The following is a 24,825-nucleotide window of genomic DNA, read 5'->3' as shown; positions in this document are numbered from 1 at the left end:
TACAGTAAATATTCCATGAGCCAAAAATCAGTTGGGTGCTAATGGCTGAATGTCACAGTTTCAAAACTCCATCCCAAATCACTGTAGGGGAAGCAGTGTCAATCTTCCTTCTCACAGGAGAGGAAGGAAGCAAATTCCTCTATAGCCAAGCACACGGGGATGCACAGAGATGCTTCCTATTACCAACTCTCTACACCTGGGCTGCATCTACGTTTGATAGTCAAAGGCACCCAATTTATAGAAGTAGTCACATTCTAGACACAGGGGATAGAGTTCCACTTCTGTATTAATATGCAATTTTGCCTGAAGCGTAGATCCAGGCAAATAATGCTAAAGTGACAATGAGAGTAAAAAATGGGCAAGAAAGCTGTGCCTTCTAATATAATTGGCTCATTCTACTCTTAGTCCAATCTGATCTCCTGCAATGCCTTGTAGATCTAATATGAAAAAGCATTATATTAAATTGTTAATAAGTGCTTGAAATACCCCTGCTTCATGTCTCAAACTTAATGTTTTAGCAGAATTTAATGTTACACATTTCACAACATTTTTCTCAAGGTTAGAAAGGTGATAGTCGGGAGAAGTTACTCAGAACAAACAAACAAAAATCTATTGCCTGCTTTTTGAAAATGCTTTAAATAGAGTATTTCATTCAATAAATATGTATGCCAGGCACCATTATCCCCGTGAACAAAACAGACAAAAATCTCCTTGGAGATTAGCTTCTTGCACTAGTTTTTATTGTTGGATGTTGATGGTCACCCCCAGGATCTTTGCACTTACTGCTGCCACTGCCCACTGAACATCTGCCAGACATCTACACTTCTTACTCTCGCACTTTCCTCAAACTGGTGCTCCAATATTGTCCTCTCATCTTCTCAGTAGGGTATTTCCTGACCACTCTATGTAAAACTGACATCATCATTCCTCGTAAGCACTTCTTAGTATCCTTCCCTATTTTATTTTTCTCTATGGCACTTATCGCAATCTAAAGGATAAATATTTTACTTTTGTTTTTGTCTGTCTCCTCCTACAAAACATAGCCTTAATGAGGAAAGTTCATCTTTCTGTTCATTGTTATGTCTCCCAGCACCCCACAAAACTCAAGAGCAATGAAGGCTTCTGGCACCCAGACGATGGTCCTTCGCTGAGAGGAAGCCAGTGGTCCTTAGACAAATTCTAAGGTCCTTTGGCTAATTTCTGTTCTAGGGCAGAAATTGTGTAAGATGAACCTGAAAGGTTTTGTCATACCAGATAGGTAAAAACCAATAGAAACTAAGAAGGTCATGTCAAAAGGATCCAGGAGACAATATTAACTGGCTCCTGCTGGTCAAAGAAGTGGGAGTTTGAGAATCAGTAAGAAAATAACTGAAGTAGGGATCCCTGGGTGGCGCAGCAGTTTAGCGCCTGTCTTTGGCCTAGGGCATGATCCCGGAGACCCGGGATCGAATCCCACATTGGGCTCCGGGTGCATGGAGCCTGCTTCTCCCTCTGCCTATGTCTCTGCCTCTCTCTCTGTGACTATCATAAAAAACAAATAACTGAAGTCGATTGAACATATCAAGCAGGTTTTTTTTTTTTTTTTTTAAGATTTTATTTATTTGACAGAAGAGAGAGAAAGGACAAGCAGGGGAGCAGCAGGCAGAGGGAGAAGCAGGCTGCCTGCCAAGCAAGGAGTCCAATGTGGGACTTGATCAGGCCCCTACGATCATGTCCTGAGCTGAAGGCAGAGGCTTAAGTGACTGAGCCACTCAGGTGCCCCATCAAGTATGCTTCAATTGATGACTTCATAATGATAAAAACCAAGAAGTATACGAACAAACAACACTGGTCACCAGTGGAAGATACTAGGAAATCAGCACAGAAACAAGGGTTCCTATGTGAGCTGTCTCTCATAGTTACTAGATACAGATGAAGAGTCACTTCTCTTCATAAAAGTATTCCTAGGGGGTGCCCGTCTGGCTCAGTCGGTGGAGCTTATGACTCTTGATCTCAGGGTTGTGAGTTTGAGCCCCACTGTGAGTGTAGAGATTACTTAAAAATAAAATCTTAAAAAAAAACTATTCCTGACATATTAAGAAAGAACTTCTAATCAATTAATGAACCGAAGCACAGATCATCAATAGCTGCTAACATCACAAAAACAGATACTAGGCATTGTGTGCCTCCTGACAGAAGTAGACAATACCATCCATGAAGAAGCCCTGCAAAGAAGTATTATGCCTGGATCTGATCAAGTCTCAGATCTAATTATCAATTTACAAGGAATAAACAATAACACAAGGATACATATATAACATCAGAATTCAGAGTATAACAAACAAAGGCCAATGAAGAAGCTTCTTTAAAAAAATAAAAACAAAACATAAAGGGAAGGAAGAGATGAAAGGGAACCTAACTTTAAGCAAAGACCGAAGAGACACCAACCATTCCAGAATATGGTCCCTACTTGAAGCCTAGTTCAGGGGCACTTGGGTGGCTCAGTAGCTAAGCATCTGTCGTTGGCTCAGGTCGTGATCCTGGGGTCCTGGGATTGAGCCCTGCATCAGGCTCCCGGCAAGGAGCAGGCTTCTCTCTCTGCCTATGTCTCTGCCTCTCTCTGTGTGTCTCTCAAGAATAAATATATTTTTAAAAATCTTTAAAAGAAACTTTGTTCAAATAAATAAACTTTTATTTATAAGACTGCCTGGAAAATGTAAACACTAAACTGGTATTTTATAATATTAAGGGATTATGTCAATTTTAGATATGAAATGGTATTATCCGTTACACTGGGAGTAGTTACAGATCTCAAGGAGTCCTAAAGATACATACTGAAACATTCGTGGATCTTAAGACCTTTGGAATTTGCTTCAAAATCATGGTCCAGGAGAGTAAATGAGAAGATACTGGCCTTGAATTGACAATCGTTTAATCTTGGTCATGGGTACATGGGAGTTCATTATACTCTTCTTTTTTTGTATGTTTGAAATCTTCCACATTAAAGAAGTGGAAAACATAAAAACTTTAGAGCTATTTTACTGGTGTACAATAGAAATTATAAGAGACATACTTAAAAGTTGGCAAAACACAAGTTGGAGCCGACTGCACAGAAGCCCTGTCGGCCACATGTGCCTCAAGCAGCCAAGAGGTACTGGTATGAGGTTCGGCCAGTCCTGTCATTTGCCCTTCTCATGTTTAAGGTGGCAGCCAGAGCAAGACATCTGGGTACCAACGATGTAGTACATCAAACTTACAAACAGGAGGGGCCATTGAAAAGATAAACTTGTCTGAGCCAACAGATCAGTTCAGGTCCCGAAAGATACTTCTCTGTATACTTGGGAGTCAGTCTGAAAAATATCCATTTTCTAAGGATGCATTAGAATTCAGGTAATAAGAGCAATGAAAACACATGGATGAAAAAGGTACAAGTAAAGGCTGAATTCAAAAAAGTAAAAAGAAAAGGATCATCAATCTCTGCCACCTCCTTTTCTGCCCAGAAATATTATCTTATGGACAGGAAATTGCCTATCTCAAACGGCTAGACCTTTATAAGGTATGTGTTAGTATTCTCAGGCAATAGTCGAGGGGTATTTTTAAAGTATACTCCCCTGACCCATCCCAAAATGTTAGTTATGTTTTTTTCATTCAGGTTTTCTCCTGCAACTGAAGCAGTCAATTCTTCATCACTACCCCCTCTGACAAATTAGTCTATGCAACACCATTTCCAAGTTATCTCTAGCAGCCAACACAGCCCATAAATCCAAATCATTGTACTGGTTATTAGGATTTCATTTCATGCTCGCATTCACAAACATTTAAGCTTTCAACCTTTGCTGTTGGGCATTAATCTTGGCATTAATCAAGGGATTAAGTACGCTGAATTTAAACTCAAGGTTAATAGCATGCTCAGCCAATATTAGTTTTACATATTGCCAAGGGAAAACAGAAAGAGGCAAAGACCTTTATGCCTGTTGTTCCTGAAATATAAGACACAGATTGATGAGGAAGGCATGAAATTGCTTCTTTTGTTCCTTCGTGAGGGAGTCGCACACACACACATGCACATAACCACGCACTCATTCATCCAGTCCAAATTGGCCTCTGAAGCAACAGCTTGTATAGATCCTGAGATCTGGCCATTGATCGCTGGGTAATTTGCTTATTTCCAAGCAACTATTCGTGTAACAGCAATAGAAGTGTTTAAAAAATCAACAACACATTAAGAAGTCTAGAAGGGTATGATAGTTGCTAGAATAATTGTGTAAAGAGATAAAAATGTGTGGGTGTCAGGTTTATCAGCACCATCTATCAGTGTAATAGCAATAGGGGTAAAGAAATTCATTCTAAATTTCATAAAATCTGTTAGCAGTAAAAGGCTCTGCAGAGGGCTAAGTTAATATACCTGAAACAATGACAGAGTAATTACTTTATAGAGTTCTTGTCTCTATAACGGGAGTAGTTACATGGCTCGCAAAAACAGATATAGAAAATAAACTGCCCGATGATCTGGAAATGCAAGGCTGCCTAATGAATCATTCATTCACTCCCACCACCTGGAAAGGCTGCACACCTGGCTTTCATGAATTCGGGCCCCAGAAGAATCAGTGATGTTTCTCTTTGTTGGGGGAGGGTATCAAACTTCAAGTATTAGAAAACTAGCAATGAGGATCCATTAATGCAAACTAGCTAAATTAGAGCCATATTTCAAACACAATAGCTTTGGAGCATAGAACTGAATGCAAAGTTAAAGGCAATAAATCATCTACTCACCTCAGTTCAGTTTTTCTTTGACATGAAGGGGCAACAGTAATGCAAAGTACAGAAGCACTAAGCACTTAACTTCTCTGAGCCTCTTTGATGGGGCTATTACTCAGAGATGGGGGTGCGTGGGTGGGGCAGTAAATGAGACGGTGTATTTGAGGTGTTTGGCATACAGGTGGGCTCAATAATGTGCCATTCTTCTCTTACTGTCTTCCACCCAACAGGGGCAATGCCTGGACACATACCATATCCAGTCCCGGGTCTACTGTCAGACATACCCCGAGCATCCTTGGGTATCATACTGCTGGCTGCAATTTCTGGGATTTACCAAGAAAGACGTGTAGACTGCAAGTTGGTTGAGGGCACAAGCAGAAGCTCATAGCCCTGAAATTCAGTGGAAGTTGGCACACTGAGACAATGGAGGGAAAGACAAATGAAAGCAGAGTGCCATCCCCTAGGACTGGGCTAAATCTCAATCCCTGGATTCAACTGGTGACTGACCAGAGTTACTTTGTGGCTTTTTGTTTGTTTGTTTGCTTGCTTCTAAGTCCTGAGGTTCAATATAAGATGGAAACCAGAACTGGCTCTTTGATTAGGATTAAGAAAAGAATAAAAGTGACTGGCCTATCTGTTGATCAAGTTGAACAAATCAGATGAAGATGTCTCTCTTAGATGTTTTCCCAGGGGCAAGAGAAACCTGGCATAGGATACGCAATTAAATCAAGTAACAAAAGAAGGAAGGTTTTTAAGAAAAAGCGAGAGGGGGGAAACAAAACAAAATAAAATAAAAACCTAGACCAAAAACAGCACTATGAAGACACAGATGCTCTCCAGGATCTTAAAAAATACTAGCAGAAAATTAATTGGCTTTTAAAAATCGCCTCCGGTAATTTCAAATTAACAATGGCATGGATGCACTGCTGCTCCACAGATCCAGCTCATGGTTCCAATGCAAACAGAAGTGTCAAAAGCAGAGAAAAGAAGTCAAGGAGAGCAGCTGCATCTGTACACCACCAGAAATCAAAAGTAGATTACAGTTAGAACCAGAAATTGCTTCTAATTGTAAAACAAAATCACGGTCCCACATCAAATAACGGTCCTCAAATAGTGACATCAAAAACCATAAAGGTGTCAATTGTGTTTAATGGGTGTCATTTATCCGCCAGGCTCTATTCTAAGCATATAGACTCAGGAATCCTCACAGCAGGATCCTTTAAAAACAAAGTTAAAACTATTATTTTATAAAGGAAGAACAAGAAGGAAGTAACTTGTCCACAAGTACAATGTTTAGAAAGCATCACCAACAGTGTGACCTCAGGGATGAGTCTCTGAGGTGGTACTTCCCATCCAAGAGGCCACAGTGGTGACATTTTCATCCAGCTCTTACAGCATACCTATTGAGATGCTGCGATAGAATGCAAATTTTTTTTAAAAATATTTTATTTAGAGAGTAAGCGAGAGAGATAGAGAGGGCATGAGTTGGGGGGCGGGGGGTGGAGGGGTGTGGAGAGAGGGAGAAGGAGAGGAAGCAGATCCCTTGTGGACCAGGGAGCCCAACATAGAGTCCTGGGATCATGACCTTAGCTGAAGGTAGACACTTAACCAGACTGGGCCAACCAGGTGCCCCCAAATGCAATTTTTTTCTAAAGGCCAGAGTTTCAAGCTTATTTTCAGATTTAAACTAAAAAAAGAGAGACGCCTGGGTGGCTCAGTGGTTGAGCGCCTGCCTTCTGCCCAGAGCATTGTCCTGGAATCCCGAGATCAAGTCCCACATCAGGCTTCCTGCATGGAGCCTGCTTCTCCCTCCGTCTGTGTATCTGCCTCTCTCTCTTTCTCTCTCTCTGTCTCTCATGAATAAATAAATCTTTTTAAAAATTTTAAAAAATAAACTAAAAAAGAAGTTCCTAATTCTGTCCGCAGGGAAACTGTTCTACCCTGTTCTGGCTCTGCTACCTGCCTCCATCCTTCCTTTTCCATTAGGGCTCATCATGAGTGCACATCATGGTGCCAAGAAAAGGGGTTCTCACCCACTGGTGACTTCCAGTGAATATAACAGATGTTCAGTAAGTGACCACTGAACTGAATTCATTCAGCTGAACAAAAAGAAAAGCCCAAGGAAAAGGCAAAGCAAGCACCACACCTTGGAAAGAGGAAAAAATAGTCACAGGTTCTGAAATGAAATCCCCTGGCTCCAGTGGTAAGAGCGTGTGATCCATCAGACCCTTCCACCGCCGCGTCTGTCTCACACTCACCGGAGGCTCCGGGTTCTCATCTTAGCTACATCCTTCCTCCCCTGTGAGTGGGGCTGGGCGGCAGCTTCAAAGGAAGGGAACTAGGTCACAACTAATCGCGGTCCCTTCCCATCTGGATTGTTCTCCCACACCTTCCTGGCTCTGGCTCGGGAGACGGAGAGAAGGCTGGAGTGGAATGTAACTCTCTACCTGTACCTCAGCGGTACGGCCAACATGCAAACTCTCAAGAAGGCGTGAAATTAGCCCAGCTTGTCAATCAGGGAGCACAGTTGGACTCTGGCTAAATTCTATCAAATGGAAAGGGGAAGGAAACTTTTGAAAATTAAACTGAATGAGGAACCTTTTCCTCAGGGCAGGAAAGGTGCTTCTAATTGACTTCTCACTGGAGAGCAGCAGGTTCACCCGGGGCCCCAGGGCTTACTCTTCTGGAAAAGGAAATGAGAAGGTGGGCCACAGGCCACCCCGGCCAAAAACACACTCACATAAATGCTACAGAATTAATTTGTCAGCAGCCTGCTAATAAGGAGCACCACACACCCAACAACCTGTGGTTTGAATTTCCAAGAGATATTTTAACTATCATTAGCTCTGAGGCCTCTCATGATGGCTATGGGGTGGCCATGGTGCAACCATGCTTAAAAAAAAAAAAAAAAAAAAAAAAGTGTAAGTGGCTCTTAAAAAGAAGAGAGACATAAATGTAAAAGAAAGGGACAAGCCCCCACAGAATTTGGGGCCGCATGCCCTGTGGCAATACTGGCTTGGTCTCCATCCCCCAAAGCTGTCCTGTCACCTTCTGACAGAGAGGAGAGGCGCCTGAGTCTCACATGAAAAATTATGGTAGAAGTATGTCATTAGCCTCAAAATGGAGACATTCTCTTTCCTGTAAGGTAGCACCAGGGAGCTGTTATTAACTATTGGTCAAACAGCAACAGCACACCAAAGTGTACACTCTCTGAAATCAGCCAGCACCCATTTCACAAGCCCATAGGGCTGCTTTTGTCCATAAAGGGAAAGCCAGCTTCTGATTCCCTATTCAGTTCTTCCCCTGTACTTGTCCTATATAGTCTTAACTCTACCCCATGCCCTCAATTTTCTTCAAGGTAAAACAGAAATCATCAAAGTACATAACAAGCTAATTCCATGTGGCCTATAGAATGTCCTGCTACCCTTAAAAAAAAAAATCTGCTATTTAAACTTCAGGATAGAAATGAAAATAAAGCTCAGTTAAAAAGATTTTTTTTAAAAAAGAGTAAAAGTTAATAACTCAGCTTATAAGCAAATAGCTAACTCAGCCAAGAAACACATGAAAAAGATGCTTGAAAAAAAAGAAAAGAAAAAGATGCTTGATATCACTGATCATTAAGAAAATGCAAAGCAAAACCACAATGAGATAGCATTTTGCACCCGTTGGCAGGGCTACGAGGACAAAACAGAAAACAAGTGTTTACAAGGATGTGGAGAAACTAGAACCCTTATGCGTTGCTGGTAGGAAGGTAAAATGGAGCCATCACTTTGGAGAAGTTTGGTGGTTCCTCAGAAAAATAAAAAAACAATTACCATATGATTCAGCCACTCCACTTCCGGGTGCACCAAAGGAACCGAAAGCCCTCAAAGAGTTCTGTGCACATCTATGTTCATAGAGGCATTATTCACAATAGCCACAAGATGGAAGCAACCCAAGCGTCCCATCAACAGTGAGTGGATAAGCAAACTGTGGTAGATAATACGATGGAATACTACTGAGCCCTGAAAGGGAAGGGGATTCCGACACATGCTGAAACATGGATGGATCATGCTAACTGAAATAAGGCAGTCACCAAAAGGCAAATACTGTATAAATTATACGTATGTAAATAGTGAGAATAGTCAAAATCAGGGAGAGAAATCAGAATGGTTGTTTTTTTCAGGGGCTGGAGGAAGTGGGGGAATGAGGAGTCACAGTTTACTGGGCAGAGTCTCAGGTTTGCAAGATGAAGTGTTAAGGTGATGGATGCTGGTGAGGGTTGTAGAGCAACACCAATGTCGTGGATTCCCACTCACCTGTGCACTTAATGGTCACGATGGCAAATTTTATGTTACATGTATTTCACTAGATCTTTTTTTTTTTTTTTTAATCGGGGGAAGAAAACATAAATAGCTCTATCCACTTGTTTTTTTTACCCCTCAAGGAAAAAAAGAAAAAAATTGTCCTATTTAGGGACAGGGGAAAGTAATGAAGAAGGGAGCCACATATCTGCTACATAGAAACAACACACGCCTCTCACTCTTCAGATTCCAGGCTTTGCTGCAAGACTGATCAACCACATCTTCTCGCACCCCAAAGCCAAAGAAGTGACTCACCTCACTGAGGTAAATAAAAAAAGAGCACGTGGACCCATCCACTCCGTAGTCTGCGTAGCAGGGATCCGAGCGCCACATGTCCTTCATCCACTGAAATGACAGGAACCCGGTAAGGACATCGATGAGCAGCCCGCAGGGGTACGAAGGCCAAGGAGGGGCGCGTGGCTCAGACTGGGGCCTGGGGTTCAGTGTCATTCCCAGATGATCCACAGGGAGACACTGGCTTGAGATGGGCCTTAGCGGAGGTGCTCGGGATAGAGCAAGGCTGCAAGACCATAAAGCCCAGGACAAGCAGTGGCCAGAGGACTTTTATGAAGAACGACTGCCTAAGGGGACCCTTGCAGCAAAACCCCTTCTCCCCACAGAGCTACCATTTCACGAGCTCTGGTACAGGGCCTGGAAGAGAGAATGTGGATGCAGGTGTGCAACCTGCGCCTGGCACGCGCGAGTCCCAAACAGGATCCATGCAGATGTTTCCGGGGTTGGGCCTCACCACCCTAATCATATATTGGAACGGAGACTTATCTTGGAAAACTACTGAGCAGGGGAGTGGTCTCCTTAAGGGCAGGCCCTATAGAGTGGATTTAAAAAAAGAAAGAAAGAAAAGAAAGAAATGTTAAGAGTGAAAGAGTGTCCAAGTGTCTCTGGTTACTCAGCAGCGAATGCTAATGTGACATTTAAATCACAATCTGGAGACCTCATGGCAGGGGCCGGGGGACTGGGAGAGAGGGAAGCTGGACCCTACATAATGGCAGCCCCTTGTCAACGGCCCTTGAAGAATCACCTGCTGGAGGCTGGGAATGCCAGGGGAAGGCAGCTTCAAAGACACAGCAGGCGCCCGAAGCGGCCTGGGCTCTTTCTGTCTGACCAGTTAGAGCCATTGTTGACTAACCCCATGGAGTTGGCATAAGCAGACACGAGTTGTCATGGCCACAGCCCCAAACTGGCAGGGTGGAGGCACCCCTTAAATGACTTCCTTGCCATCGTATGGCTGGGGAGTGACAGATAATACTTCTGGCTTACCTTGATTTTCCCCTCGCAGTGGGGGTAGCCATCCATAGGAGGCAATACACATTTTTCTTGAGCTCCATTAATGATATCTGTAAAGATGAAAGAGAACAGAGGATACCATCAAGTTTGTGAAACACAAACCTAACATCCTTGCAAGCAAGGGGCAGGGAAAGAAACAGAAAAAGGAAGTCTACGCTGGGAACCAGGCTTGGACCCCTGGAACCCCTCCAGCTGGCCACAGGTCAAGTCGGTCTGCAGTGAGGATCTGACCCAAAGACAGCCCGCCTGCTGGATGGCCAGAGACCTACGATGCCTGTGGCCTAGCTTGGAAGGGTGAGCAACACCAACCAGATTGCTTGCATGGAAATTTGCAACTGGGCAACAGAAATCAGACAAACAAGACCAGGAAATGAAGCCATGGGACTGGGAGGGACCACCGTGCCAGGCTATGCAGACAAATTGAGGTCAGGAGCAGCTTCAGGACATGTGCTTGAGCTGAGCAGCCAGCTAAAGACAGGCAAACGGAACCGGTGTGCAGAGAAGCAGAAAGCCACCACACATGTCTGCGAGGTGCAGCTTCTTTTGGACCTGGTTCTTAAATTTCTGCGAAGATCTCTTTACTGCTTCAAATATGTCCTTCTATTACTTAGCTCAAGTGGATTCCTATTCCTTTTGACGACAGAGTCAAAAGTAAAAAGAATGCCATCAAAGCGCTTACTGTTTAGTAGTGGACAACAGAAAAATAAGCAAACCACTGAACACCAGTATAATAGACACCCACTCCCGTCTCTAGGCTTGAAGCAGGCTTCCTAGGTCTAGTGACATGTGAGCTAAGATGAGAAGATGAAGCAGGAGTACATCAGGCAAAAGGGGCAAGGTAGAAATGGTGTCCAAGGAACCGGGGAGGCTCCAAATGCAGGGACACGCTGAGTGGGATGCAGAGGTGGGAGGTACGGGGGGGGGGGGGTCAGACAGGAGATCACGCAGGCCCCAAACTGGAAAGGCCTCCAGCAAGTGCCCTGATAAAGACTTTTACTCTTTTTTTTTTTTTTTTAAGATTTTATTTATTTATTCATGACACACACACACACACACACACACACACACACACACACACACGGGGGCGGGGGGCAGAGACACGTGTGGCAGAGAGAGAGGGAGAAGCAGGCTCCATGCCGGGAGCCCGATGTGGGACTCGATCCCGGGTCTCCAGGATCACACCCCAGGCCCAAGGCCGTGCCAAACCACTGCGCCACTGGGGCTGCCCCAAGACTTTTACTCTTTAAGCAAAGTGCACGGCGGAGCACTGAATGCTTTTTTTTTTTTTTTTTTTTTTTTTTACTGAATGCTTTTAAGAAGGGAACAGTTATGCTCAGGACTTGTGTTTAGGAATGATCATTTCAGCTGGAATCTGGAACAACTTCTAAACCTACATGCTTCTCTTTGGGGACCAACAATATTTTCCAGGCATGCTTGGAAAATGTCACCATTACTTACTGCCAACAGTTTTCTATACAAAGTGCTAATGAGAAATTAGATCCCAAACTACAGCATCATTTGACAGTGGTGTTTCAACGACATTGGTGGCTGCTGGGGTTAAACCAGAAACTGTACCTGTCCGTGAAAATTAGTTCTTCTGTCAGTCTGAAACAGATTCTTCACCTCTCAGCGTTTTCATGAACATTCTACCCGCCACTTGGATAACTAGAGCGTAAAATCTATACCCTCCTTATCACGGATTGCAGGCAGTATCATTTAGTAGTTAACATGGAAGATACTTAGCTTGTCAGAGCCTCTGTTTCTCTGTCTGTAAAACTGAAATAAGTGCATCTCTGTTTCATCCAGCTCTTACTCGGCAAGTTAACATTCGTAAAAAGCCTGTCAGGCACTCCCAACAGCAGGCTCATAGACCATAGTAGGTGCTTAAAAAGTTGGTATTTGGGATCCCTGGGTGGCTCAGTGGTTGAGCGCCTGCCTTGGGCCCAGGGCGTGATCCTGGAGTCCTGAGATCGAGTCCCACATCAGGCTCCTGCATGGAGCCTGCTTCTCCCTCTGCCTATGTCTCTGCCTCTCACTCTCTCTCTCTCTCTCTCTCTGTGTCTCACGAATAAATAAATAAAACCTTTAAAAAAAAAGTTGGCATTTGCTATGTAATTCCACACAACTTACACTCAGTATATCTAAGGGAGCAGTATTTTGAAAGCACAGGTCTTCTGGAAATGCATTCTCCATGTTTTTGAAATGAATACAGGCTTGACGCAGTGGATCTCCCCAGAGCACCCCTGCCCCTTCTCTCACACTTGAAGGGGACAGTGAACTCCAGAACACACTTACAGATGCTTCACTAAAAAAACAGAGATGCTTTTCAATGACTGCTGAGCCTGTTTTTGTTTCTGTTTTTGCGTGGCAACATTTACCAAGCAAATAATCAGCACACAGGTTCCAAGAACATAAGTAGGGTCTGAGACAGCTGGGGGTCGGGGTAATCAGGCATTTAAGGCAATGCTTAGGGAGATATGCCCCCATTCCTTCACATACTACAAGCACTATTCTATTTCCAGACATTCAGAGCCAGAATTTATGGGAATTAGAGACTACAGAGTTGGAGTGTGGTGGTGTGGGGTGAAGAGAAATCAGTGGGTGGTAAAATAAACCAGTAAGTCCATGAAGGCCTGCCATTAAAGCCTGGTTGCTGACAGTGTGGGGCCTTTTCATAAAGACTTTCAAGGAATAACAATGTGTTATGCCAAGGGTTGGCAAACCTTTTCTGCAAAGGACCAGAGAGTAAATATCTGAGGCTTGGCAGGGCACACACACTGTCTCTGCCACAACTATGCCACTCTGGGTTGTAGTAGGAAAGCAACCACATATAAAAGAGAATGAATAGACATGGCTGTGTCCTAATAAAACTTTATTTACAAAAACAGACGCCTCCCCTCCCCCATTCTGCTATACTAAGAGAGTCTCAAGATGAGGATCGTAGTTTCTGCAAAGACCTGTTAAAATGGCTTTTTGGAGGACACCTGCAGGCATTCCTCTGCCCCTACCCTGTGCCCACCTGGTTAACAACCCTCTTAAAAACCCAGTTCAAGATTTGCCTCTGGAAGAAATAGGCCTAATCCTTCCTTACCATGCCAAACCAGCATTTAGTTAGGATTTAGTGCTGCCTTCCTGCTCCCATTTCTCCCAGGGCAGTGAGCAATCCCATTCTCTCCTCCACATGGCTCATCTCTCGCTCTGGGATGTGAGGATGTTGCAGGAACATTCCATCTCCCCGCCCCATCGCCAGGCACTCAGTAAGTCCTGGCTCACAGAAAAAATAAGTAAGTCCCGCTCCAACTCCCCTGATGGACTCTCCAGCTCCGAGAGAACTAGACTGAGCACAGAGATCTGGGCTTGACCAGGGTTTTTCCTTCTCTTCCACCTGGCAGTCTGTCAGCTAACCCAACAGGGTTCTCTCTGCAATTCCATTAATTTATGACAAATTTTCTCTCCATTCAGTTGTCACACAGTGAGGAGTAAACAATGATGTCCAGAAGTGGAGTTGAAACACTTAAGGCTCTAGGGTAGGAGGGATCTGTGAAAGGGGGAAATAGGAAGTGCCGGCTTTTCCAGGGCGGGGTGAGCTGCTCCCTGAATCTGACCACCAGTAACCTGCCACCAGTAAACTGAGCATAACCCTCCCAGTTCCGGAGGAGTTTCCGCACATCTCAGAGGGCAGCTCCCCATTTTCTTGCCATCAGAATGATGGAAACTCACTAAATAATGTCTTCATTAGTCTGTGTACATAGACTAATTTGCTACCTGAAGAAGACCCTTCAATCTACGGTGGGTTAAAAAATAATATTCAGGTCAATAAAGGTTAATGTTACTCCTTTTGAGGGGAGACCTAGCTTGCTGTACATTAAGCCCCTTCAAAAGGTGACCAAGTTCTGCTACATATTGTTACTAGAAGCTTCTCCTTGCCATTCATTCACCTGAAGTTCTACCAATATCTTTTTTTTTTTTTTTTGGAATGGTGAAAGTACAAAGGTTGGTGGGCGGGTGGGTGGGTGGGAGAGATGTTAGCATGAGCAAAGAAGCTCAGCACTTCCTGCTGTTCAGAATTAGTCAATCGGAGGACAAACATTATATGGTCTCATTCATTTGGGGAATATAAAAAATAGTGAAAGGGAATATAGAGGAAAGGAGAAAAAATAAGTGGGAAATATCAGAAAGGGAGACAGAACATGAAAGACTCCTAACTCTGGGAAATGAAACTAGGGGTGGTGGAAGGGGAGGAGGGCGGGGGGTGGGGGTGACTGGGTGATGGGCACTGAGGGGGGCACTTGATGGGATGAGCACTGGGTGTTATTCTGTATGCTGGCAAATTGAACACCAATAAAAAATAAATTTATTAAAAAAAAAAAAGAGAGAATTTAGTTTCATCTCCCACCCTCCCGAACCAGCCCAAGTTGTGTTTTTCACCAAAAAACTTCATCTCTGCACTGATTCTACGGCATTGTCAGCCAGGTATAACACAGAGGGCAGACACCTGGGTAAGAACATTCTGTTGTTTTATGGACCAGTCACCTGGACCCACAAAGTCAGCAGGGGCTCGAATATCGGTTTTAACCTAAGAGACCACTTTTCTTATGATCAAAGATGCTTATGACTCAGAAAGAACACACGTGCAGGAGGAACAGAAGCGACAAGAGAGCTCATGAGCACACACAACGCGGGTGTGGAGTCAGGTTCTCCCCGAGGGCCAGTCCCCATATATGCACACATGTTGCATGCAACGGGCATGCTGTTGCACACATGCAGTAGCAGAACATGCTGAGAAAGACAGTGGTGTTTTCAATAAATATTTGGAAGCGACAGAGACAAACGGATATGGAACTAGACACCCAGAGAATTTTTACTCATGCTTCCCCCACCTCTGAGGAAGGAAGGACAGAGCAGGGAGGACAGAAGCCAGTGGTACAGACGGGCTCAGAGACCATGAGAACAGACAGAGGTGGAGCGGGAAACGAAGGTGGGTGATAACTTCTCCTGAAATATTACCTGCCTTTCTAAGGGGCGGACACATACATGATCACGTTTCATATTAACCACACTCTCCTGCAAAGGAAGGCAGTTAACTCATCTTACAGCTTAGAAAGGAGAAATTCTAAAGTCCTCAGCATCTACCTTGCAACTCAGCCCACAGTCACCAAGAATGTGCTGCCTGCCATGTGCTGAAATGTCAAGGCTGTATCCCTGCAACAAGACACAGTCTGTGCCCTCACGGAGCTCATCCCGGCATGGGGGGAGAAGGGATCTCACACAGCAGAGCTAGACACACATTAGTGGAGCCCCTGGGAGGCAGGACGGCCCCCTCCGTGCTGTGGCCCAGCACCCAACACGGCACCTGCCACATTGCCAGCTCCAGAGTATTCTTTTAAGCAAATGAATGAGCAAATATTACAAAGGGGTGAAAACCTCAAGTTCCAGGGGAAGGAAGAGGGGAGAAAGTAGTACAGAAGACTGGGGGTAGGAGATCCTCATTCAGTATCACTGCACCAGGATTCAAAGTTCTGGATTACACATCAACAGAGCTGCAGGGGATTTGCATCTGACACCAGGAAAAATGGCAGGAAGGGGTGGCAGGGAAAGAAGATTCCTTTCTGATGCAGGGAGGGCACGTGGCCTATCCCCATGTGAGTTACTGGTGTTCACACCTTACTGGCATTTAAAAGGACTGGCTGTGGTTTTGTGATATAGGATCTGAAAGTGTCCTATGTGAAGTGTCTTGATGTATTTTAAGTCAAATACAAGATCCACTGGGTACCGTACAGAGATATCTTTATGTTTGAGCCACCCACTTCAACATACCTACACGGAGAGGCTGTCCTGTGTGTTTTTTAAAACATCATCAACTGTTAACTGCAGCCTCAGGAAACACCCACCTATACTAACGGATTTAAAGTTAATGATAACTATTCCTTCCTGTTGCACAAAAGAGATCTAGAAATTTAAAAGGGAGGGTAGGCTGTAGCCAGGTGCCATCCTTAATCCCTACTGTATCAATGCTTCTAGGTAGCACTGCCTGTAAGAAACCTGAGTCCCTGGATTCTGGGCAATGAGAATGAGGTGGAGGGGAGAGCAGGAGAGAGAGAGAGAGATGAAGAGGTGTTCATATGGCTCCACACAGAAGATCGTTATTTCAAAGTGAAAGCTGACCCTAGCAAGGACCTTCCTCTGTCAAGGCTCACTTTTCCGTGGATGAATTATAGCAAAGAGGACTAGTGTTGGAAATGGCCCTTCTTTTCAAGCGTGGAACACACTTGTAGAACACTACTGTTCACGCTGTACCTAAAACTGAACATGCATCTGACAGGTAAAGGGTAATTCCCTCATAGTGACTTTACAGGGAGGGAGAGAGAAAATAAAGAAAGAAAAATAGAAAAATAGAAAAAAAATAGTAAGTAGGTTTAAAAAAATAATATTTCAGAAACCTCAACATGACCACCTGCCCACTCCAGGAAGGTTTAGGGGACAGAATAAGGTCAGTCTCCTGGTCCAGTTCCTTCGCCAGCAGCTTAGATGACCATCGTCATGAACAAGGGGGGTTCAATTCCACCCGAAGGCACCCCACACATATTTCCTCTCAAAAGATAAAGGGTCTCCAGTGATTGCATTTTGTGTGCAGGACAAGGGAGCATTTCTCTCAGAACATCTGATAAGAGCAAGAAGGCCCCGTTGTCAGATGGCCCCTGCAGAGCACCCACATGTACGTGCCGCTGGTCCAGCTGTTCTGCGCCAGCTGGGAACCAACTCCATCTCTGCACTCGGCCTGGACACTGGATGCTGGAGACGAAGCTCCTGCCAGCACTTCCATCAGCTGGCCTGGCTTCAGGAGTTAATAGCAATAAATCGGACAGAAATCAGCCATGGTGAAATATAATCTCCCATTAAAAATGACCTCACCAGTCATTCTCAGCTTGGCAAATATTCATTTAGGGCCATTTTACATTTGCATTATAAAAAACAGTGATTTAATTTCTATAACTGTGTTGTTTCAGTCCCAGGGTTCAGAGGAACAGGAAGCTCTCTGCCCACCAAAAGGAGCGGGGACCAACGATGGGTAACAAGTTCAACTCCCTCACAGATCCCCGGTCCCCGGGGATAGATACTGGGCACCTTGAAAAGAATTGTTTGTATTTTGTTTTTTAACCTAGGAAGCTAGAAATACAATCACTGTATGAAAAATGTTTAAGGTTGCAAGGGATTTGTGAAGCCCTGTTAGCAGGGTTGACTTCTTCTGATTCATAAAATCAAGGTTTACAGAAATGAAATGCTCTATTCATTCACTGGTGAAAATGAAAATTCATTAAGTATCTCCCATATACAAGGCATTCTGCACATTCAACCCAGGCCTCTGTCTTCTAGCCAAGATGATTTCCACCACACTCTTTGTAGGTATTAAAATGCACACCACTGGGGTGCTGTGGGTGGCTCAGTTGGTTGTGCATCCAACCCATCCAACTTTTGGCTCATGTTGTGATCGCAGGGGTCATGGGAACCAGCCCCACACTGGGCTCTGCACTCAACAGGGAGTCTGCTTATCCTTCTTCTTCTGCTCCTCCCCCTGCTCTCGCTCTCTCTTACATACATACATACATCAAATCTTAATTAAAAAAAAAACACACACACACTACTACCATCACCACCACCATCAAGTTCTGCACGGGTAATCTCAAGAGTCCATTCTGAAGGATAAAATGACAAATTCTCACTCCCTCTACAGCTCCAAGGACTTTGTGGACTTGCTAAGTACCCGAAGCTACAATATTACCCATGTACAAATACTCTGGACATACCAGAAGTCAATGAAAAAATCGTATTCAAAGTACAGTTTCTCCATGTACTTTTCAAGAATGGAACCAATATGTAAAAAGAATGAAGTTGTAAGGACTAAGGAAACACAGTATCACGCAAATAACCCTAGATTATTTATGCTTCCCTTTGTCATGCCCTCTTTCTCTCTTTTTTTTTTTTTAGCAGGATTATCTGCCAAATAAAGCTTTTAAGTCAGCATTAATAAGGTTTTCTCTGTTCTTGGTGAACCAGAATTATAAAGGGGAACTAGCCTTAAGATTTTCAGTATGAGGGGTGCCTGGATGGCTCAGTCAGTTAAGCATCTGCCTTCTGCTCAGGTCATGATCTCAAGGTCCTGGGATAGAGCTCCACGTGGGGTTCCCTGTTCCGTGGGGAGCCTGCTTCTCTCTCTCCCTCTGCTGTTCCTCCTGTTTATGCTCTCTCTCAAATAAATAAATAAATTTTTAAAAGATTTTCAATATGAGAGGCAGAGTCTATAAGAATCTCTCTCTCTCTGTCTCTCTCTCTCTCTCACTCTCACACACACACACACACACACACACACACACACACACACAACCTACATTCTGATAACCCCCCAGGAATTCCTATAGATAAAAACATGTCAGGTTCCTAGGAATGTTCAGGCAAAAGAAGGTGGTTATCACACACCTAGGAGCACATATGCACAGTAGGCAGAAAACCTGCCACTCACTAGAAAAAGAAAGCTTACCATCGGTAGCCATCAGGGAAACACAAATCAAAACCACAGTGAGATACCACATCAATATCACCTCCAGGGAAAGAGCCATCATCAAAAGTTCAGATAGAAACAAGTGTTGGCAAGGATGTGCAGACATCAGAACCCTCAAACACTAGCAAGTGGGCATCGAAAATGGTGTGGCTACTTTGGAAAACGGTCTAGAAGTTCCTTAGAAAGTTAAAAATAGAGTTACCGTCTGACCCAGCAATCCTGCTCCCAGGTATACAACCCAGAGAAATGAAAAGAATCTGTCCACACAAATTATATACAAATGTTCACAGTCACATGATTCACAAGAGCCCAGAGTGGGGGCAAAACCCAAACATTCATCAACTAATCAATGGATAGATGAAATGTGTCATATCCATGTGACTGAATATTACTCAGCCACAAAAAAGGAATGACATATTGATTCATGCTACAACATGAATGAACCTTAGAAACATTAAACTAAGTGAAAGAAAGCAGTTGCCAAAGAGGGCATACTATATAGTTTCATATATATGAAACATCGAGAAGAGGCAGATCTAGAGAGAGAAGGAGATGAGAAGTAGATGAGCGGTGGCCTGGGGCCGGGGGAAGGAGAGGCTGGGAGCAGGGGGATGAAAATTAACAGGATCTCTTTCTGAGGTGATAAAAATGTTCTAAAATTGACTGTGGGGATGTGGTTGCACCAGCCCGTGAATATATTCAAAGCCACTGAACTGTGCACTTTAAAAGGGTGAACTGCATGACATGTGGATTATTTCTCAATAAAGCTATTCCAAAAAACCACACAGACAAAAATAAAGCCTGCTACTGGTTCATTCAACAAAATCCTGCACATATACAAACGTCTGTAATGCTTTTAGTTCCTCCCTCAGCAGTACACAGAGGGCCACAAAGCCACCTTTACCTTGTGGGAGTGTAGAACGTTAACTAAAGCTTGCACACTTGCACGCCAGGAAGAGTAGGTAACACGCGGTGCAACACAGAGTAAGTTCCAGCAACACAGCCCAAGGATGCGCAGGCAAGGAGAGGAGGAAGCGGTACTTCTCAGCCCATCTGCCAGGACCTCCCAGATCTTGTCGCCCTTCACACCACTGTGACAATCTGGAGTGGAACACTTGGCCACCCTGTTGGGGCCTCTCGTGCCGTCCATTGGGACTATGCTCAGGCCAAGGAGATGAGAGAGGAAATGACAGGCAGGCTCCAACTTCAGGACAATCTGCCTGGCTGCATCTGTAGTTCTGACCCTCTTCCTGTGGCCTGGTAGATGGATGTGCCATGGCCCAGCCACACGGGGAACCGAGAATCTTGAACCTTGGGGCAGGCCTGGATTGCTTGCTACTGGGTTTATTGAGTCAAGGACACACCACCCTGTCTCCTTCGAGCACTCCCTTGAGCACAATGAGACTCCTCTTGGGTCTCTTTGTTACAGCAGCTTAGTTTGTATCTGAAGTTATCAGAACAAGTGGGATTTCAGTTGGCATTAAAGGACAAGCAGGAATACCCAGGAGGGGGTTTGAGAGCTAAGCACACAGAAGAACAAGAAAAGCAATAGCCAACACAGACACAGCACCAACTACACCCTCCTGTCATTCATGCCCATGCATTATCTCACACATCCTCCTCCCAGGAACCCCAGACAATGCACATTATCCCCCATTTCATAGAAGACACTGGGGCCCAGAAAGATTAAGTAACTTGGCCAAGGTCACAGAACAAATTGGCCCTCCTTGCCTCTCTCTGCACATCAAAATCACTTGGAGAGCTTTTAAAAAGGTACCCCACCCTCCCAAGATTCTGATTTAAATGGTCTGGCCAGTGATTCAGCCACTGCCCTTTTTTCTGCTCCCCTCACCTCGGGTCATTCTAAATGGGCAACCGCAGTGAGGAACCAGTCAACAGCAAATGTTAAAATAAGGTAGGGACATGGAACACAAGGAAAGGTCAGAAATGGAAAACAGGTTTTTTATCTTCTACTGCAACTCCCAGAGTGTTCTACTGAGAAAGCAAGTCCACCTCCAGTGGCTAAGTGTAACCAATCAATCATCACCGTCTGTGAGGGTACAGAGAGCAGAGGGGGGCCCAGGTGGCCAAAGCAGAAGACTTGGGTAAGAAATAAGGTTGGAAAGGTTATACTACACGTCATACTACAAAGTCGTGAATTCCAGCTAAGGTGGCTACACACATTTGTGTAGCTGGGTAGAATGGTGTGGGAAAGTAACTGAGAGCCTCTGAGCAGAGAAGTCACAGGCTGAAAAATGTGAAATCCAAAAAAAAAAAAAAAAAAAAAAAAGGCATTAGCCACCCACAGTTGAAAGATAAAAATTTGACCAAATGCACTTTAAAAGATGCTACTGCAGAAAGGCTTCATGAATAAAGTTGATACCTAAAGTAAGACATCAAGGAGTCAAAATGTGTTTTTCGCTGGTCAGAAAGCTCGAGATACTATCCAACACAGTCTATAAATATAGTCGGCAGTGTTCCACCCCTTCTTTTTGTTGATAGTGGCTTCTAATGTCTTTCTTAATTTGCCCCTGAAAATGCCATTTCCATTTAATTAAACTTTCACTGGCGCCTAGTTTGTAAGTAAGTGATAAATCCTTTGCAAACTTTCACGTCTTTCCAAGAGGATGGTACATCAGGTGCTAAAGTTATAAAGCTAAAAAATCTGTCCTCTCTCATCTTCAAATAGTAGATCAATCCTCCCACAAAAGGCTATCTCTCCTCCTGGCCACCATGCTGGATGTCCTCTCACCATGAAGCAACTAGAGGTGGCACAGTAAAACATTCCAAGAAAGAGCAGCACTTTGGTGCACTGCTTTTTTCAAGGTTTTGACCACACCCAGCCCTAGCTGTGTCCACGGTAGAAAAAGGTGAGTACAGACTTTGTACAGTAAAGGGCAGGGCAGGAAGGGTCATCTAAGAGACCTCAGCAGAGATTACCCCTCTGCCACTGACCAGCTGGACAACCTGGCCAAGTGGCTAAACCATCCTGTGTCTATGTTTCCTCAGGCAATAAACACAGTCAACAAAACCTCCTACATCTGGCTTATCATTTCTGCACCAGGTGTTCATCAATGGCTTCATATAACCCTCAGAGTGACCTTCAAAGTCGAAAGTGGAATGCTGAGGGCAAGAAAGTCATGAGAAAGAGAGACTGCCTCCAGCACACTGAAATATTCCATGCTAGCTCTCATTTGCACAACTCGTCTGTTTTGCTCAATATGTATACTTGTCCTACTGTCTGTATAGGTTTTGTGTCTGTGTTGCCCGTCTTGGATTCATTTTATGTCACAATGTTTGGGGGGGTGTGAGATACAGTCAGCGACTAAAATGCTTTAGATTTATGGAAGGAAAAAAGTTCAAGTCTTTTTAAATAAATAGCACAACAGCATATATTATATATTCTAATAGCTCTGAGATTAGAAAATAAAACTGAGTTTGCAATATGATTTGGATAATCAGAGTTCTTTTTATGCATAAATCTACATGTATTCATCTCTATGTAAATGCCATATTCTGTAAGTTTATACTTAATTTCTGCTTTCATTTCTCCTGCAACAAAAATCTTCTTCAGCATTTTAAGTAATGATATAAGGGACATTGAATATCACACATGGGTTTTATATATATATATATATATATATATATATATATATATACACACACACACACAGTTATGATATTATAATAAATGGGCATTAATAGTCACTAAACTGTTGTATAAAATGCTAGTTTTTTATACAACAAAAACAAAAGAAAGAAAAAAGAAAACACTGGTGTCATATTCCCAGAAAAAAAGTTTCTATATATAATATTTTTCAAAATAAGACAGTATTGACAGCTTTTGATGCATCCTCAGTTGTCAATTTATGTTTAAGAAAATACACTGGGAAGTTGGTGGCAGTCATTAAAAATTCAAGATTATACTTGAAAAACTGTATCAAATTCTCAAGTTGGGTGTCTATGCCCATTTTTACACCTATTCTTTTTCCAATAAACAGGGTAGGGCACAGCCTTTCTTCCCTTGTCTTCCTCTCACACGGGGTTTACTGGGAGAGGAAAAGAAACCTAATGCTCCCATCTCCAGGAATAGCAGCTTGCCCCTGGGAGGTGGAGCACTCGCCCCTCTCTTTATCCCCACAGGTGATTCCATTCTTCTTCTACAGCAGTTGACTTAAGCACACACATTTCTGACTATTTCTCTCAAATTGCCAAAGGTGCTTGGAGTTTGGATGTTGTTAGGAAACTAGAGAAACATATACACAGTGTGCGTGTGTGTGTGTGTGTGTGTTTCTTTGCTGAAACTAAAGGAGGACAGAAATACACAGTTACTGTGGGAGATGGGCTAGGCTATTTGAATTGTACAAACTGTCAAAGATAGATAGGTGTGTTATTTTCACATCACACAATGCCCCTTTCTCGAAGCGCCTGTCACAAGCCTTTATGCAGCTGCTAGTAAAAGACAGAGATTCTAATTGGCCACCCAAGATATCTACAGGCAACAATGAAGTATTTTGATTATTCTTTTAATAGGAGATCAAGGTAAATGTTTGTTTTCACTCCCTCATACAAACCAAGATTTACTTGCTTTTTTTTTTTTTTTTTTTTTGGTGACTTGGTTATAGCCCTGCTTCTCCCAATTTAGCATGGAAAAATAAATTTTAAGTTAATTTAGAATTAAGATGACACCCTGATAATAAGCTTTTGGTGCTGGAAAAAGAAATCAAAACTCAAAAAAAAAAAAAAAAAAGAAGCTAAAGTCCCAGAATACTGAGAACACAAACAGGTACATCAAACCCTTTGGTTTAAGTCTGAAGACAGATTGAGAGCTTGAGAGCTGCTTAATTTTGGGGTCTCATTTGATTTATTCAAAGTTGCATGAAATCCATTAGCCCACTGGCATGAAACCTACAGGCTATGCCTACTGGATGCCTGCTTGGCTAGAGATGTATCTCAAAAACCAGGCTGTCTTCTAACTTGATTCCTTTTAACTTTCCTCGCCCCTAGCAGGTTTTTCTTCCTGTGGAAAGGAAATCTGCCTGGTGTGAAGACCATGTAAATTTGGACACTGATACCTAGCGTATGAAATTGAGAGAGCAATGTACTTATTCTTAAATGTTGTGTTACTCTGAAATGCTATTCATCTACTCAATAGAAAAGCCTAGTAAATACGTGACTGCAGCTTCCTTTTAGTATGAAACACATAGGTTTTGAAACTACTGGGCAGTTGTTTCAGGAAGTAGTCTGTTCCTAGACTGGAATTAGTTTTACATCAGTCCTTGGAAGGTTCTTATCCTCTGCTGGTAGGATTACTACCTGGAGATCTCCTTCAGAAGGCCTATCCCACCAGGCCAGTATCCAAAACAAACTTCACTCACTCACTTGCTCCCTGCCATGGTGTCCAGGGCAGAGGGGAGAGCACACTCTCCTTACCAACCTAGAAATGGTGTTTATCGTCTTTAAAGCAAGAAAGAGCTGGCATAAATACCCAGGGGCGGGGGAGTGTCAGAGCAGTGAAAGGAAATACCTCAAACGGTTTGCTGGCCAGGGCAGACTGTTCAACTGCTTAACTTAGGCAAGAACTATATGATCAATTTAATTTGGGATTTGTTATTAAAAAAACTGAGAACTTCTATATTGACAATGACAGAGAAGCTCCTACTGGCATAATCTTTGTACAGATAATACTTGGAACAAGACAATGAAGAGAAGGAATAAAAGAAGGCAGTCAAAGGAATTTGATGCTTAAAACAAGTGAACTGCACTGCACTGGATAAGATCCACATTTATATGGTTTTGCCCATGAGGAGGACTCTTTGGGTGGTGGGAGCTAACTAGAAGGTAAGCAAAAGGCTACGCTTTGGGATTAAGTTTGGGCAACCA

At 43.5% G+C, this 24,825-nt stretch overlaps 1 protein-coding gene across 6 annotated transcripts in view; it reads right to left on the bottom strand.

Moving 5' to 3' along the window:
* The window catches only part of MGAT5 (alpha-1,6-mannosylglycoprotein 6-beta-N-acetylglucosaminyltransferase), a 345,976-nt gene that overhangs the window by 132,301 nt on the left and 188,850 nt on the right, over positions 1–24,825 (bottom strand). For all 6 annotated transcript variants that reach the window (XM_077861486.1, XM_077861488.1, XM_077861487.1 and 3 more), the window contains 2 exons: positions 10,359–10,435; positions 9,336–9,425 (listed from right to left, as the gene is read on the bottom strand). In XM_077861486.1, coding sequence (XP_077717612.1) covers positions 9,336–9,425; positions 10,359–10,435 — 167 coding nt within the window. The remainder of the gene's footprint in view (positions 1–9,335; positions 9,426–10,358; positions 10,436–24,825) is intronic.

This window comes from Canis aureus, chromosome 20 (assembly GCF_053574225.1).
Source record: "Canis aureus isolate CA01 chromosome 20, VMU_Caureus_v.1.0, whole genome shotgun sequence".
NCBI classification, from domain to species: domain Eukaryota; kingdom Metazoa; phylum Chordata; class Mammalia; order Carnivora; family Canidae; genus Canis; species Canis aureus.
This window is presented reverse-complemented; position numbering and strand designations above follow the sequence as displayed.